This window comes from Scyliorhinus canicula, chromosome 4 (assembly GCF_902713615.1).
Source record: "Scyliorhinus canicula chromosome 4, sScyCan1.1, whole genome shotgun sequence".
NCBI classification, from domain to species: Eukaryota; Metazoa; Chordata; class Chondrichthyes; order Carcharhiniformes; family Scyliorhinidae; genus Scyliorhinus; species Scyliorhinus canicula.
Genome location: NC_052149.1, coordinates 165556848 through 165574284, shown reverse-complemented (window position 1 = coordinate 165574284; position 17437 = coordinate 165556848). Strand labels below are relative to the sequence as shown.

General features: G+C 45.1%; 1 protein-coding gene across 1 annotated transcript; it reads right to left on the bottom strand.

The window, feature by feature from the left end:
• Positions 1-1295: 1295 nt before the first annotated feature.
• Positions 1296-16847, bottom strand: LOC119964268. The gene is made up of 2 exons (XM_038793544.1): positions 16735-16847; positions 1296-2322 (listed from the first exon to the last, which is right to left on the bottom strand). The coding sequence occupies exons 1-2, from the start codon at positions 16797-16799 to the stop codon at positions 1296-1298; spliced, it is 1092 nt and encodes a 363-aa protein (XP_038649472.1). The 5' UTR covers positions 16800-16847.
• Between the last annotated feature and the right edge of the window lie 590 nt (positions 16848-17437).

Genomic DNA, 17437 nt, shown 5'->3' with positions numbered 1-17437 from the left:
GTTAGCTAGCCTGAATTAGGGCTACAAAAAAGCAGCATGTTGTGTTAATTAAGTGTTAAATTAGGCACTATTTCTGTGCCTGTTTGGTGTACACTAGGGACTAATAAAATGCAATTAAGGATTAGATTGGGCACAGCTGTGATGTCTTGCACAATTAACCATGTGCCACCCACTCAAAATTACAACTTGCAAAAGTGGCCAGGTGGATTTTGATGGAACTAAAATGTAGTGCACACATGTCTCAGCATCTTCTGAACATATTGAGTTCATGTTTGGAATGTCAGTCACGTGAAAAGTTGACAGATTGCGTATTTATGGGGTGAGACCAGGGCATAATTACATGTGACTTTACCATCCTAAAACCTAAAGTGCCACATATAGTTTAACATGACATAACGTGTTCTCTGCAGTTACAGCCAATAAAGAAATGTCAGGTTCTTTTTAAATGTAATGGTTTTCCAATAGCATACAATTGTGAAGCTTGGGTAAAAATAAATTGCAATTACTAGTTAATCGCTGTAGGGAGGTGGTAAATCAGAAATGTCATTTGCAACAGATTCTGTTCACTCGCTCTTTGTTTCTCCATTGCTCACACATGTTGCTCTGCTGCATGCATTTACTCCATGATCTTCTGTTACTTGCAACACGCCTCCATTTACCATACATACCATGATTCCACAGAATGCCTGCTAGTATTCATTTTGCACCTTGTCGCCAAAGTACATGTAATATCACACTTCCAAATAGAAATCGCTGGCTCGCTACAGCATCACTTTAAACACATGCACTAATTTGAATAAAAATGCCTTACACACTGTATATAAATAAATAGTGTCTACTTAACAAACATTACCGTCACTCCGTTCAAAACTTATTCAGCCTCACCAATCTTTGGAATTCTGACATAAATTTATTAGACATAGTGCCACTATTAAATTTTTGTTCCATCAGTTACAGTACTTCAGTCTCATTAGTGATTGCAGAAAATGTTGACTCATACAAGACACGCCAAAGGGTGCACTCAATAATCAAAAAATAGATACAGGCTCTTTGTCTTGTCATTTTATCAACATATGAGATCACATGTCACTTCATTTTAACTAACCAAAATTGGAGTTAGTCACATTTGGATTCTCAATTAGCCAGATGTGACTAGTGGTTAATGTATTGGACAACACTGGTAGCAAAGGATGAGCTACTTCAGCAAAACTGAACTCTATACAAAAAATGTAATTTTTTTTATTTAGATCTGTCATTTCCACAGGTATACTGTCATGCTTTTGCTACGAAGAATTTTAAGTATCTAAACCTTTATTTTCTGTTCCAGAAACGTGAACATGAGCTGGTTCCTCTAAATGTTCAATATCGCTATCTGAATTCTCCTGCGATTTGTCTCGGTGGATCATCTTGTAAACAACCTTTGTTGATCCTTGGCGGGAGGGAGAACGACTCAATGGTTTTAATGTTGTTAGTTCATCTTCAGTAAGGAGTGGTGACACAAGTCCATCAAGGCCACCAGAGGGTGACCTCCGGGGAGATCTGCGTCTGCTGATTACAAAAGCCCCACCCATGTGTTCCTCTTTCCGGACAGCCTCCACCTGCTTGTGATGAGAACTATTTATCCCAGCACACATGGTGGTTTGAGGTTTACGATGAACATCTTTCCCAAATCCTAAATCATCCTCATCTGTATTTTCATCATCTGCTTCAATCATGCCCTCATAATTGTCTCCCAATTGAGATATGTTCTGGGACCGTTTCTGAGTGAAATTGTCAGTTTCACGGCGAGATAATGAGTGACAGAGGAAGCACAGTCGTTCCCTCTTTGACTCACTTCTCCCATATCTGGACCCTTTCCCTTTTTTTAATAAACGAGAGTTCCCTATATCATCACCAGCATTTGATAGTTGCAGAAGTTGTGCAAATGTTGCATAATCTGTTGAAAGGTCTGAAACCGATCGGAAAACTTGTTGGTAGTCCAGATATGAAGTATGTTTGACCAGTCTCTCTGACAGAGTTTTGGCTGTTAACAGTGTCTGCTCAGCATTATCAGTCACATCGCTTGCATAAGAAAGCACCTCTTCGGAATATTTAAAAGCAAGCTGTGCTTTTTTCTCACTCTCTCTTGCCTTTTGAGCTGTTTTTGCTGCTGTAGTCACTAAATCAATCAGGGCTCGGATCAGGCTCTCCTCACTTTGAGGGGAGAATGAGCTGCTGCTAGCAGTCGCCTCAGGTTTACTCCCTGCTGACTCCTTGTGTGTCTTCAGAGATCCCTGAGGTCGGGGGTGGACTTGATTCTTATCTTCCACCTCCATCTCAATACTGAACATGAAAATTACAGCTGTTACATATTGATGCAGTATAATATGATGTGAGCTTCAGTATTATGATGCAAGCATGATGTAACAGAAAAGAGCAGAACACAAAAATGGAACATCCAAAAACATAATGTCAGCAGATACAAATTAGAATGCTTATGAATTTTTTTCACAATAATATGGCAATATAGAAATTTGAAACTTTAAATATAAATTGGTACCTTCACTGTTACATGTAATAACAGGCCTCCTATGGTGTTGCACAGGAAAGTTATCGTGCCAACTTATTTTACTGAAGAAACAGATGGTTTCACGGGTCGGCGCAACATCGAGGGCCGAAGGGCCCGTACTGCGCTGTAATGTTCTATGTTCTATATTGATTCACCAGTGTTGGCAGGTATCTCAGAATGCAGGCAAATGTGGGTATTCTGGGATGGGAATTAACCTTTAGGCAGTTTTAAGAGGACTGAAAAGGTGCCAGAGGTCTCGGAACACTAAGACAGGTAATGGGATTAAGAGTGGTAGAAGGATTTCTCAGCATCTGGCAGTATTGGTACACTTGTGCACTGAGGGAGAATACCAGCTACTATAATTTGGGAAAGAGCAGTCTGTCAGCCGGTATGAGGAAGGAGAGCCTTGTGTTGAGGGAAACAATGTCAATCAGCATTTTGGAAAGGGATTTCATGAGAATGAAAGTCTGGCTCTCTTTAATATAAATGTAGAGTACCAATTAATATTTTTCCCAATTAAGGGGCAATTTACCATGGTCAATCCACCTACCGTGCACATGTTTGGGTTGTGGGGGTGAAAACCATGCAGACATGGGGAGAATGCAAACTCCACACACACTGACCCAGGGCCGGGTCCTCAGTGCCGCCCTCGCTCTCTTTTTAATAAAAATACAGGTTCTCCCACTATGTACTAGCTAGCCCATCAGTCTAAGCCTATCCACAGAGTTCTTGCAACATTCACTCCAATTAAAGGTTAGTTCTTGTTTTTATGAAATAACATTCAAAAGATTTTAAATATAAATTTTCTGCATCATTAAAAAAAATCAATGTATGGGAAATCATAGGATGCAAATGTGCAGTCTCCTGACATACATTGACAGTTTGCACCAGCTACACAAAAATATAAAATCTGGTGTAAAACCACCGAGTTTGCTCATTTGAAAACAATAATTTGTATTTATATAGCCTCTAACCTAAAAACCAGAGAAATATAAAATTTTGCAACGGAAAAAATAGGTTAGAGATGAGTAACTGCTTTGTAAAAATTAATCCACAGGCAAGACCGGTACTTATTGTCCATCTGATTGTGTTGGGAACCTTCTTGAAGGTAGCCACTTCTTCAACCTCTGCAGTCGTGCGGTGAAGAGTGTTTCAGGATTTCGATCCAACGACGATGAAGTAGAAGTTATAGTTCCAAGTCAAATGGTGTGTGACTTGGAGGGAGCTTGGATCTCATGGTGCCCCAATGCACCTTTTGTCCTAGATAAAAGATCAGAGGTGCTGTTAAAGAAACTAGTGAGTTGCAGCTGCGCATCTTGAAGATGGCATACAAATGTAGCCATGTTGTGCCTGTGTTGGAAAGAGTGAATATTTGAGCTGGTGGATATGGTGTCAATCAAAGCAAGCTGCTTTTTCCTGGATGGTGATATTATTTCATTATACTCTGCTGATTTGTATCTTGTCAGTGGTGGAAAGGCTTTGGGAAGTCAGGAAGTGAGTCAAATGCTCACAGAATGCACACTATAACCTGTCATTCTACCTACAGTATTTATGAGGCTGATCCTGTTATGTCTGGTCAACGGTGACCTCAGAATATTGATGTTGGAGTATTCAATGATGGCAATGCCATTAAACGTCCAGAAGAGGAGTTGGTCTCCCTCTTGGAGATGGTCATTGTCTAGCACCAGGTTTGATGCGAAAATTACTTGTCATTTGATCAGCCCAAACATGGATATTGCTGCATGTGGGCACAAAAATTCCTTTATATTCTGTGGAAGTATGAATGGAACTGTGCATTATGCAATCAGGAGTTTGTAAGTAAATTTATAATTTGGCCACATGGAAATCAAATTGTATTTAATGTGAAACGGTAAGTATATTACTGAAAAGGGAGGTGTGTTTTTTATCTTGAGCTTTTTATCTTTCATTCATCAGGAAAAATACCTAATTTCAACCAATCACTACAATTTGTACTACAGGAGAAAAGGGCACTGATTGTCGACAAGTGGATTCTTGATTGGCTATGGTGTTACCATGGAGAAAGCAATGGAGGACTATATGCTCCCATGCTTTTGAGTAATTTAAAAAAGGCACAAGGCTTAAACAGTTTCCTTTTGTTAGCAGATAATTGGCCCATGGTTACGAATGTATGTAATTTCTCGCAAGTTTAAATGTGTCCCGAGCGCAACTGATTATTTTTAATTGGTTGTATAGTTATTAGTACACTCAGGATTTCCAGCAAGTCCTGCCCAATTTTGGAATCGCATCTAACAGTAGGTATTTTATTTTGGGTTTTTAAAGCGTGGACTGGTTAAACCTTTTATTAATTGCTGAAGGAATATGTTCGATTCGATCAGCCATATGGCGTACATACCTGGCATCACGCCGGCACTGAATTTCATATGCAATGTTGCTCAATTGTGTGGTGGGTAGAACATCATTTTGAACTGACAACAGCATCCTATTAGAGGAAAATACCACTTGGGTCATCACCGGATATCAACTATTATTCACATTTTTAGTGACTTTTGCCTTTCAGTGGTAATTTGAGGTAGACTGGGTGCTTTTCAGGTCCATAATGTGACAGTCTTTGAAATATTTGAGAGTTTGTATGATACAAAGTAAACAGTAATCTGATCAGGCTAGCCATTGTTCCACAGGGTGGCTTTTTATTTCTGCATCAAGCTTGCAAGGTGAGAAAATAAATCTGGCCCTATTTACATGGTGACACAGTGATAATCACTGCTGCCTCACAGCGTCAGGGACCCTGGTTCAATTCTAGTCTTGGGTGACTGGAGTTTGCATGTTCTCTACGTGCCTGTTTGGGTTTCCTCCAGTTGTTCTGATTTCCTATAGCTGGGGTTATAGGGATAGAGTGGGGAGTGGGCCCCTGGGAGGGTTCTCTTCGGATGGTCAATGCAGACTTGACAGGCCGAATGGCCTCCTGCCCTGTAGGGATTCTACAAAGATTGTTAATAGGCCAATCACATGGCACTATCACAGCTGAAAAATGCCTGGTCTATCTCAAAATACACTAGAAAGACTGGGAGAGGAGTAGAGTCAGTAGCTAGGGAAGAGAGGTCGAAGCGGGGACCAAAATGATGGCATTAGTCTTCTCGATATTGGAGAAAGTTTGCTCTGATGCAGACTGAGAATGTCAGCTAAGGGTTTAGCAAAATAGAGGAGTCTGGTTGTGAGGTAGGATATTGTCAGCAGACACATGAAAAATTGGAGTGCTTTCAGATTATGCCATTGAGGGGCAGCATTTAAACGCAAAATAGAGGGCCTAGCTTAGAACCTTGCAGGACATCATAGATAATGGTGTGGGCAGCAGGAAAATAAGTTGTGGGGCAAATGAACCTCTGGGTCTGATGAGATAGATAAGAATAGATCCAATTGAGTGAAATCCCACCTAATTGGACGATAGTGGAGTGTCATTGAAGGAGGATGGGGTGCTCAAGCATGTCAAAGGTTGCTGACAGGATGAGAAGGGGGGGAGGGGGCATTGTTTACCTTTGGTAGGATCTGTTTTGGTACTATGGCACTTTTGGAGAGGAAAGTGAGGTTGGAGATGGGACTTTAATTTGCAAGGATGGTGGTGGGTCAAGAGTTATTTTTTTGAAGAGAGGTTGATAATGGCAGATTTAAATGAGATAATCTCTGAATAGAGAAGAAACTTAGAACAGTGACTAAATTTTAGTATGGTTAGCTTTAACAAGGATCCAGAGGAAAAAGCTTTATTTACCAAATAAAACATTCCATTGACAGGCAAGGGATAACAAAACTAAAACAAAGAGCAAATACAACTGCAAAAAGTAATGCAAATCCAGATGGCTGTGAGATATGTAAAGAGTAGCCAAAGAATAAAGAAGGTAGCAATAGCTGATATTAAGTATGAAAAGAAACGACTTCCGGTGGCAGTGATGCAGCAATAAGCCACACATGTGGGAGCTCCCGTTTTAAAGAGATTTTTCGGCTCTTTTGAGAGCCCAAAACGGAAATTTTTCAACGTCTCCCGGTGGGGGAAGGTGTGCTGAACGACTTTCCCTGCAGTCCATGCCTCGAACTCGGAGTGGAAAGGTGGAAAAAACAGCAGCAGCTCCTCAGAAAAAACGGGGGAAGGGATCCAAGATGGCCACCGACAGAGCTCCAGAGGAGTGGAGACTCTGGGCCCAGAAACAACAAACTGATCTCCTGCGCTGCTTTAAAGAATTCAAGGATGAAGTACTGAGCTCTCTGCAGGAAACAAACAGAAGGCTGTCAGAGATTCAGTCCACCCAGGGTGCTGCCATCAAGAAGTTGCAGACGCAGGCCATTGAACGAGAGGAGGAGGCCGTGGTCCTCGTGAGTAAGGTGGAGGGGCACGAAGCACTCCACAAGAAGTGGCAGGAACGCTTCGAGGAGCTGGATCACCGCATGAGGCGGAAAAACCTGCGGATCTTGGGCCTTGCGGAGGGGCTGGAGGGATCGGACCTGACAGCCTATGTGGCTGTAATGCTGGGTTCGCTAGTGGGGGCCGGGTCTCTCCATCTGCCCCTGGAGCTGGAGGGAGCACACAGAGTACTGGCCAGGAGGCCTAAGGAGAATGAACCCCCGCGTGCGGTGCTGGTGAGGTTCCACCGGTTCAGTGATCGGGACTGCGTGCTGCGCTGGGCCAAGAAGGTGAAGAGCAACAATTGGGAGAATGGGGTAGTGCGGATCTACCAGGACTGGAGTGCGGAGGTGGCTAAGCGGCGGTCCGGATTTAATCGGACGAAAGAGGTGCTTTATAGAAAAAAGATAAAGTTCGGAATGTTGCTGCCCGCGCGCCTGTGGGTAATTTATTTGGACCGGCACCATTATTTCGATTCCCCGGAGGAGGCGTGGGCCTTCGTGCGGACGGAGAAACTGGACTTGAACTAGGGGTTGGGGGTTGCGAGGTCGGCTGTAAGATATTAGTGCTGGATTCGGCTGTTGCTGTGTTCTCTTTTTTCTTCTGTTTTTTTCTTCTTGTTTTAGTACTTTTGCAATTTTGATATGGTTATTTACGGGGGTGTTGTTCTGCTATGTTTTTGTGCTTGGGGCATTGTTTGGGCTGTGTATCTTGCGGGGAGGGTCGGGGGGGTATGTTGTATTCTATGTCGGAGTGGGGGTATGGAGGGGGGCTGATATTTGGGAGCTGCGTCAGAAGGGTGTGGTGGGGCAGGGCGAAAGCGCGGGCTTTCCTCTGGTTTCCTGCGCTGCGGGGCTGGGGGGCGGAGATGGTGACGGGGGAGGTGGGTCCTTAACTGGTTCTTCCCCGCGCTGGAGCGGTGCCAGGAGGAGGGATAGACTGGGGGATGATCCCACTTCGGGAGGGGTTGGGCTATTGGCGGGAGTTTCCGGGGTCAGCAGAAGTTAGTTGACCCACGGAAGTACAATGGAGGACGGTTCGCGGCTGGGAGGGTTCCTAGCCTGGGGGGGAAGGGGAATACCGGGTTGCTGCTGGTAGGGTCAAGAAGGAACTGGTGGGGGCTGGGGGGACAGAGGAGAGGGGTTGTCGCTATGGGGACGGGGTCGAGCAGGGGATGCTGGCCTGGGGCGGGCAGTCGACGGGCTATGGCTAGCCGACGGGGGAGGGGGGCGGGACGCCCTCTGATCCGGTTGGTCACCTGGAATGTGAGAGGGTTGAATGGGCCGGTGAAGCGGTCAAGGGTACTGGCTCACCTGAAGGGGCTAAAGGCGGATGTGGCGATGCTTCAGGAGACCCACCTGAGGGGTGGCGGACCAGGTCCGCCTGAGGAAGGGATGGGTGGGGCAGGTTTTCCACTCGGGGTTGGATGTGAGGAACCGGGGAGTGGCGATTCTGGTGGGGAAAAATATGTTGTTTGAGGCATCGGAGGTGGTGGCGGATAAGGGGGGTAGGTATGTGATGGTTAGGGGCAGGCTACAAGGAGAGAAGGTGGTACTGGCTAGTGTGTATGCCCCAAATTGGGACGATGCGGGCTTTATGAGGCGTATGTTGGGACGGATCCCGGATCTGGAGGCGGGAGGTCTGATCATAGGGGGGGACTTTAATACGGTGTTGGATCCTTCACTGGATCGGTCCAGCTCTAGGACGGGTAGGAGGCCGGCGGCGTCCAAGGTACTGAGAGGGTTTATGGATCAGATGGGTGGAGTGGATCCATGGAGGTTTGTGAGGCCGAGGGCACGTGAGTACTCTTTCTTCTCCCACGTACATAGGGTCTACTCTCGGATAGATTTATTCGTGGTGAGTAGGGGACTGATTCCGAGAGTGGAGGAGGCCGAGTATTCGGCCATTGCAATCTCTGACCATGCTCCGCATTGGATAGAGTTGGAAATGGGGGAGGTGCGGGACCAACGTCCGTTGTGGTGGTTGGATGTGGGGTTATTGGCGGAGGAGGAGGTGTGTAGGAGGGTCCGGGCAAGTATTGAGGGGTACCTTGAGGTGAATGATGCGGGGGAGGTTCAGGTGGGGATGGTCTGGGAAGCCCTGAAGGCAGTAATTCGTGGGGAGCTGATATCCATCCGGGCACACAGGGAGAGGAGCGAGAGGAGTGAGAGGGATAGACTGGTGGGAAAGATGCTGGAGGTGGACAGGAGGTATGCAGAGGCACCAGAGGAGGGACTGTTGGGGAAGAGGCGCAGCCTGCAGGCTAAATTTGATTTGCTGACCACTAGAAAGGCTGAGGCACAGTGGAGGAAGGCACAAGGGGCAGTGTACGAACATGGTGAAAAGGCGAGTAGGATGCTGGCTCATCAGCTCCGTAAGCGGGATGCGGCTAAGGAGATTGCTGGAGTGAGAGACAAGAGTGGGAATGTGGTGCGGAAGGGAGTAGAGGTGAATGAGGTCTTCAAGGACTTTTACGGGGAACTGTACCAGTTGGAGCCAACGGGGGAGAGGAGGGGAATGGAGAGGTTCCTTGACAGGCTTTCTTTCCCGAAGGTGCAGGAGGAGAAGGTGGAGGGGCTGGGTGCGCCGATTGAGCTGGAGGAGCTAGTTAAGGGGATCGGGCAGATGCAGTCAGGGAAGGCACCGGGGCCGGATGGGTTCCCGGTGGAATTTTATAAAAAGTTCGTGGACCTAGTGGGCCCCTTGCTGGTGCGGACACTCAACGAAGCGTGGGAAGGGGGGACTTTGCCCCCGACGATGTCACGGGCGCTGATCTCGTTAATTTTAAAGAAGGACAAGGACCCCCAGCAGTGTGGGTCATACAGGCCCATATCTCTCCTCAACGTGGATGCTAAGGTGCTGGCAAAAATCCTGGCCACCAGGAAAGAGGACTGTGTGCCAGGGGTTGTGCATGAGGACCAGACAGGTTTTGTGAAGGGAAGGCAGCTGAACACGAATGTGCGGAGATTGCTGAATGTCATTATGATGCCGGCGATTGAGGGGGAGGCAGAGATAGTGGTGGCGCTGGATGCGGAGAAGGCCTTCGATAGAGTGGAGTGGGGGTACCTATGGGAGGTGTTGGGGAGGTTTGGATTTGGTGAAGGGTTCATTAGATGGGTAAGGCTGCTATATGAGGCCCCGATGGCGTGCGTGGCCACGAATAGGAGGAGGTCGGAGTACTTCCGGCTTTACCGAGGGACCAGGCAGGGTTGCCCCTTGTCCCCCTTGTTGTTTGCACTGGCAATCGAGCCGCTGGCGATGGCATTGAGAGATTCAGAGAGGTGGAGAGGCTTGGTGCGAGGTGGAGAGGAACATAGGGTGTCGTTGTATGCCGACGACCTGTTACTGTATGTGGCGGACCCGGTGGGAGGGATGCCGGGAGTGATGGAGTTACTAGCCGAGTTTGGGACCTTCTCAGGTTATAAATTAAACTTAGGCAAGAGCGAGGTGTTTGTGGTGCACCCTGGAGACCAGGAGGAAGGAATTGGTAGGCTCCCGCTTAGGCGGGCAGGGGAGAGCTTTAGGTACCTGGGGGTGCAAGTGGCCAGGGACTGGGGGACTCTCCACAAGCATAACTTTACCAGACTGGTAGATCAGATGGAGGAGGAGTTCAGGAGGTGGGACATGCTGCCATTGTCGTTGGCGGGGAGGGTGCAGTCCGTCAAAATGACAGTGCTTCCGAGGTTCTTGTTCCTTTTTCAGTGCCTGCCCATATTTATCCCCAGGGCCTTCTTTAGGAGAGTGACTAGCAGTATTCTGAGCTTTGTGTGGGCACATGGGACTCCGAGAGTGAGGAGGGTATTCCTGGAGCGAGGAAGGGATAGAGGCGGGCTGGCGCTGCCCAACCTTCTGGGGTACTATTGGGCAGCCAATGTGTCAATGGTGCGTAAATGGGTGATGGAGGGGGGAGGGGCGGCGTGGAAAAGAATGGAGATGGCGTCATGTAGAGGTACAAGCCTGGGTGCCATGGTAACGGCACCATTGCCGCTCTCCCCCAAGAGGGTTACCACGAGCCCGGTGGTGGCGGCGACCCTAAGAATCTGGGGACAGTGGAGACGGCATCGGGGGGAAACAGGGGGCTCGATGGAGGCTCCACTGGGTGGCAACCATCGGTTCATCCCGGGGAACACGGATGGGGGATTCAGGGGATGGCAAAGGGCGGGCATCAGCAAATTGAGGGACCTGTTTATTGGCGGGAGGTTTGCGGGCCTGGGGGAACTGGAAGATAAATTTGGCCTTCCCCAGGGGAACATGTTCAGATACCTGCAGGTAAAGGCGTTTGCTAGGCGACAGGTAGAGGGATTCCCTTTGCTGCCCTCGCAGGGGACGATGGACAGAGTGCTTTCGGGGGTGTGGGTAGGAGAGGGGAAGGTGTCTGACATCTATAAGGTAATGCAGGAGGTGGAGGAGTCGTCAGTGGAGGAGCTGAAGGCTAAATGGGAGGAGGAACTCGGGGAGCAGATAGAGGACGGGACTTGGGCGGAGGCCTTGGAGAGAGTCAACTCCTCCTCATGTGCGAGGCTTAGTCTCACCCAATTTAAGGTGCTGCACCGGGCCCATATGTCCGGGACTAGGATGAGTAGGTTCTTCGGGGGTGAGGACAGGTGCACCAGATGTTCGGGGAGTCCTGCGAACCACACCCATATTTTCTGGGCATGCCCAGCACTGGAAGAATTCTGGAAGGGGTGGCGGGGACGGTGTCGAGGGTGGTTGGATCCAGGGTCAAACCAGGGTGGGGACTCGCGATTTTTGGGGTTGGGGTGGAGCCGGGAGTGCAGGAGGCGAAAGAGGCCGGTGTCCTGGCCTTTGCGTCCCTAGTAGCCCGTCGAAGGATTCTGTTACAATGGAAGGATGCAAGGCCCCCAAGCGTGGAGACCTGGATCAGTGACATGGCGGGATTTATAAAATTGGAAAAGGTCAAATTTGCCCTGAGGGGTTCAATACAAGGGTTCTATAAACGATGGCAGCCTTTTCTGGACTTCCTGGCTCAGAGATAGGTAACTGGGTCAATAGCAGCAGCAACCCGGGGGGGGGGGGGGGGGGGGGGGGGGTGCATTATTGTAGTGTTTATTCTGTAACTTTATAGTGTGTTAATTTGCGTTGTTGTTAAAATGCTGGGTTGTTCATGGGGATGGGGCGAATGTATATGATTGTTAATATTATTGTTATTTTCGGTATTTTACTAAGGTGCGTTATTGTTGTATAAAATCAAAATTTCTCAATAAAAATTATTTTTTAAAAAAAAGTATGAAAAGAAACTTGAGATATCAAGATGAACACTTTTTTACAATTATAGAAGAAGTAAAAGGCTAGCCAAGGGAAATGTGATATTTTAAAAATTGTTGTTCTATTATTACGACGTTATAATGTAAGCAGATAGGGCTGGTTTAGCTCAGTGGGCTAGGCAGCTGGTTTGTAATGCAGAACAAGGCCAGCAGCGCGGGTTCAATTCCCATACTGGCTGAGAATTCTGAATTCTCCCTGTGTCCCCGAACAGGCGCTGGAGTGTGGCGACTAGGGGATTTTCACAGTAACTTCATTGCAATGTTAATGTAAGCCTACTTGTGACAATAGAAAGATTATTATTATTACAAATGGCAGTAAGAAACTGGCTTAAATGCTGGATAAACTCAGCAGATCTGACAGCATTTGTGGAGAGAAAAACAGCCCAGTGAAGCAGTTGAGGCTACCTCTTTGAATGTTTTTAAGGTAAAGATAGATAGATTTTTCAACAGTAAAGGATTATGGTGAGCGGGCAGGCAAATGGAGCTGAGTCCACAAAAAGATCAGCCATGGTGTTATTGAATGGCGGAGGAGGCTCAAGGAGCCAGGTGGCCTACTCCTGCTCTTAGTTCTTGTGATTCAGCGGCCTCGTTGCACCCAACTTGTCCGGACGATGCCGTTGAACCTTGCGAGATTCACGATACCCGATACCCACCTGCCTCGGCTCCATATCCTTATATACTCCTTTCTAGCGAAAATTGATCAATCTAAGGTTGATGGTCAATTAAGCTAGAATCTATTGCTTTCTATGGGAGATAGTTCAACATTTCCACAACTCTTAGCATACAGAAGTGCTTCTAAACCTTCTTCTGAATTGCTGCATTCTGTCTTTAAGGTTATTCTCTTGTTCTATGTTCTCCTACAGCAGAATATTTCTATCAATCTTAGTAGTCTTCTCAAAATCTATAAAACCTCACTCACATCACCCGTTAAGCATTTATATTCCAGAGAATATTGGCCTAGTTTAGTAATATCTCCTCATAATCAAACCCTTGGAAGCCTGGTAAAAATCTGTCAAATTTGTGCTACACGCCTGCCAAGGGCAGTGTCACAGAATTCTCAAATGGTTAAGTGCAGAAGGAGGCCATTCAACCCGTTGAGTCTATTTCAGGTCTCTGAAAGAGCAGTGTAATTAGTCCCACAACAACAATCTTTACCCATGACTTTGCATTTTTTCCTCTTTGTACCGATCCAATTTCCTTTTGAAAACCACAATTGAATCTGCCTCCACTCGGATCTTAGGTCCTAACCACTCACTGCAGTAAGTTTATACTCTGTCTCCTTTGGTCCTTTTTTGTCGATTACCTTGAATCTGTATTCTCTCGTTTTTGACCCTTCCGCCAATAGGATAAATTTCTCTCCATCTACTCAATCTAGACTCATGACTTTGAACATGTCTTATCTCTTCTAAACCTGCTGTAAAGACAACAGCCTTAGCATCTCCAATGTATTCATTTAAGTAAAGACCCTCATGCATGGAACCATTTTTGTGAACCTATTCTGTACCCTTCTAGAGCCTTCAAATCCTTCCAGAATTTGACACAATACTCCAGTTTAGCCATACCAATATTTTATAAAGGTTTATCACAAATTCCTTGCATTTGTACTCTGCTTCTGTTTATAAAACCCTGGATCCTGTATAGCTTCTTAACCACTTTATCAACCTGTCTTGTCACCTTCACCAACTTGTGCACATGCACCCCAGGTCACGTTGTGCCTGACCCACTTTAGAATTCTGTCCTTTTGTTTACCTCTTATTCTTCCCACCAAGATGTATCAGATCATATTTAATCTGCCACATGACCACCCATTCTAGCAATCTGTCTATGATTTCTTGAACTTTTTGTTACTATTCTCAGGGTTCACAATACTTCCAAGTTTATGTTATCAATAAATTTTGAAATTGTGCCATGCATACCCAAAGTCTAGGTCATTAATATATATCAAGAAAAGCAGTCGTTCTAGTACTGATCCCTGGGGAATAGACTATGCCTTTTAACAGTCCAATAAATACTCATTCACCAGCTTGGTCTGTTTCCTGTCATTCAGCCAAAATTGTATACATGCTGCCTCTGTCCTTTTCATTAGGGGGCTTCAACTTTGCTGACAAACCTATTATGGGACACTTTATAGAATTCCAAATGGCAATTGACAAAGATCATATACCTTCATCAACCCTCTCTGTTACCCCATCAAAATCTCAGTTAAAATCAATTGTTTTTAACAAATCCTGATTTTCCTTAATGAATCTACACGTGTCCAATTAATTTTGTTCAGCTTAACCAACTCTAAAATCCATGTTGCGTCTCTACTCAGTTTAAATTATCCTCCTATTGTTCAATAGTGTCCTTAATTATAGTGCCCAATCAGTTCTCCAACACCGACTTTTAACCAATAAATCCTAATTTCTAGGTTCCTCTGCTCCGTGTTTCCTAAATAATTTACAATTTTCCAATCTAAAGGAACAATACTTGAATCAGGAAATCTTTGGAAGATTATTGCAAAAGCATCTACAATTTCCTACATCTTGTAAACCCTAGTATGGGGATTTGACAGTTTTTCTATTTTTAATACTGTTTCCTCACTTCTTAACTTCACTGAGTTCCCATTCTTGATTCATTATTAGTTTTCGTGGAACACCAGGTATAACGTTATTCTCATGTGAAGGCTGACAAAGTAATTAGTCAACAAATCTGCCAGTTTGAATCATACAGACTCAAAACATTAACTCTGGGCGTGATCCAGTGGACTTGAGATAAAGTTCGCTGAGTTGTTTCTCATCACCTGCAGAGAAACATCCAGCTATTCAACAGCACTTTGCCATTCTTCTTGGCCTTGTTGAATTCTGTCCACCGAGACAGCACTTGGAGGGGGGATCAAGATCTCATTGAATGTCTGAAACGGCTGTGGGGCTGAATGGCTTACACTTTTTGTGCTCACGTGATATCATGAGAGGGTATTAGTGAAATTGGAGCTCCTTTCATTAGAAGAAAAAAAGAGGTCTGATTGAGGCATTCTAAGTAAAGAAAGGTTTCATAAAATAAATTGGGAAAGAAACGTTTCTACTGGTGACTTGAGTTAAGATCCTGGACAGACTCCAACATCTGTTAGGATACAGAACAAAAACTCCAAACACTTTTGTAAATTTTGTAAAACTGAGGAAAGAATATTTTGCTCCCAAAGTGATTCCATTGACATGTTATATTAAAACAAATTTTATTGTTAACATAGGATTAAACTACATTAATGCCACAGACTATAGCTTAAAACTAACACTTCAACAATTCTTAACAATAAAAGGGAACACTTTAACTGCTAACTGATACCTTTGCGATCTCCAATCAAGCAAAAGCCATCCTAGATTAAAAGCCACTTGTAAATACAGTTAGCAAATGCAGAGATACTTGCTGTACACTTGAATAGAGATTTCTTGGAAATCCTGCTTGGAGGGAGATCCTGTCAGGAAACAGCCTGAAGATTCTTACTGCTTAACCTGGCACTCTTTTGGAAAAGCTACTGCTCAGCTCAAAGCTCCAGCCCAAACTCAAACTAAACTGTCTGCTACAGACCTGACTCCTCCCATTAATTACATCCTCTATCCCATTAATTGGATTATGATCATTTTACTAAGGCTAACCACGACCCCTCAATTATCGAAACCCCAGGGAACTTTATTAATAATCTTTATTAGTGTCACGAGTAGGCTTACATTACCACTGTTATGAGGTTACTGAGAAAGTCCCCCTGTCGCCATACTCCGATGCCTGTTCCAGTACACTGAGGGAGAATTCAGAATGTCCAATTCACCTAACAAGGACGCCTTTTGGGACTTGTGGGAGGAACTGGAGTACACGAAGGAAACCCATGCAGACACGGGGAGAACATGCAGACTCTGCACAGAGAGTGACCCAAGTCGGGAATCGAACCTGGGTCCCTGGTACTGTGAAGCAACAGTGCTGACCACTGTGCTACCGTGTCACCCATTTCTATAAACAAAATGCCATTAGCCCTATATAGGTAAACAATATGCATGGTTGGAATGAGTGATGATCTCACTTCTATGACATATTAATTGCACCTTCTGTTACCAGTGTCTGGAAACTTTAACCTAGATTATTTAATAATATTACTGCAACAGATAATATATACCTGAACTCAGGCATTAAAAAACTTTACTGCAACAGATATAAAGTATAATATATATATGCCAATTTCTTACATTTATCACACATGAACCCAAACAGGCGTCAGAATGTGACGACTAGGGGCTTTTCACAGTAACTTCATTGCAGTGTTAATGTAAGCTTACTTGCGACAATAAAGATTATTATTACTTGCTACCTGTGGGTATGTTTAGAATATTGTTACGATTTGCTTGGGAACTGTTAACCTTTGAAAATAAATCTGGATACTAAATTTTAAGCATTTAACCTAATGCTGCAAGATTTCAACATTTTGTTACCAAAAGAAGCACTATTAACTTAATATGGTTTATAACCACAAATGTTATGCACGCAGGTTTACTTCTTACTTCCCAAAAACTCTCATAAGACAATTCCAAGATAAAGAAGACGGATAGTCAAGTACGTCAATCATTCAGTGTGCATATCTTCAAGAAGTGCAAGATGTTCCGATAAGAAATAGAGGCGAGGCTATAAAGTGATGTTGTAAAAGTTTCTTCTCTACTGACTGGAAGACTCAGCAGTTTCAGTCTTGTTCTCACTGGACAATAGACAGATGAACTTATGCAATGAAGTCATGCGATGGCTGATGCTGGAAAGTCAAATGTCACACAAATGCATTAATTGGTGCCATCCTGAGCTTCACTGACACTAAAGGTTTGCTCAAAATGGGAACATCCTAGTGTCACCACCCTTCACCTTAAGAGCTCATTTGGAATTAAGAAAAATGGTTCTCATTTTACTATCTTCACAATATGATTCTCAAAACCTCTTTTCACAACTAGTAACTTTTCTTTTCATAAATATCCCGTTTCATGTCTGTGTGCAATCACTGAAGCACAAATGCACACGGTAGCACAGTACTTAGCACTCTGAGACAGGGACGTGGGTTCAATTCTGGCATTGGATGACTGGCTGTGCGAGTTTCCCCATTCGCCGGGTGCTCCGGTTTCTTCGCACAGTCCAACGATGTTCAGTTTAGGGGATTGGCTATGTTAAATTGCCCCTTAGTGTCGAAAGATGTGCAGGTTAGAGGGGGGAGTGGGCTTCCCC

What these genes read in the sequence shown, in the direction of transcription:
- LOC119964268 (XM_038793544.1), bottom strand. Translation starts at nt 16,799, where the DNA reads ATGATTGACGTACTTGACTATCCGTCTTCTTTATCTTGGAATTGTCTT. An exon ending in CTTATGAGAGTTTTTGGGAA is followed by an intron (nt 2,323 to 16,734) that starts GTAAGAAGTAAA and finishes TTTCATGTTCAG; the next exon opens with TATTGAGATGGAGGTGGAAG.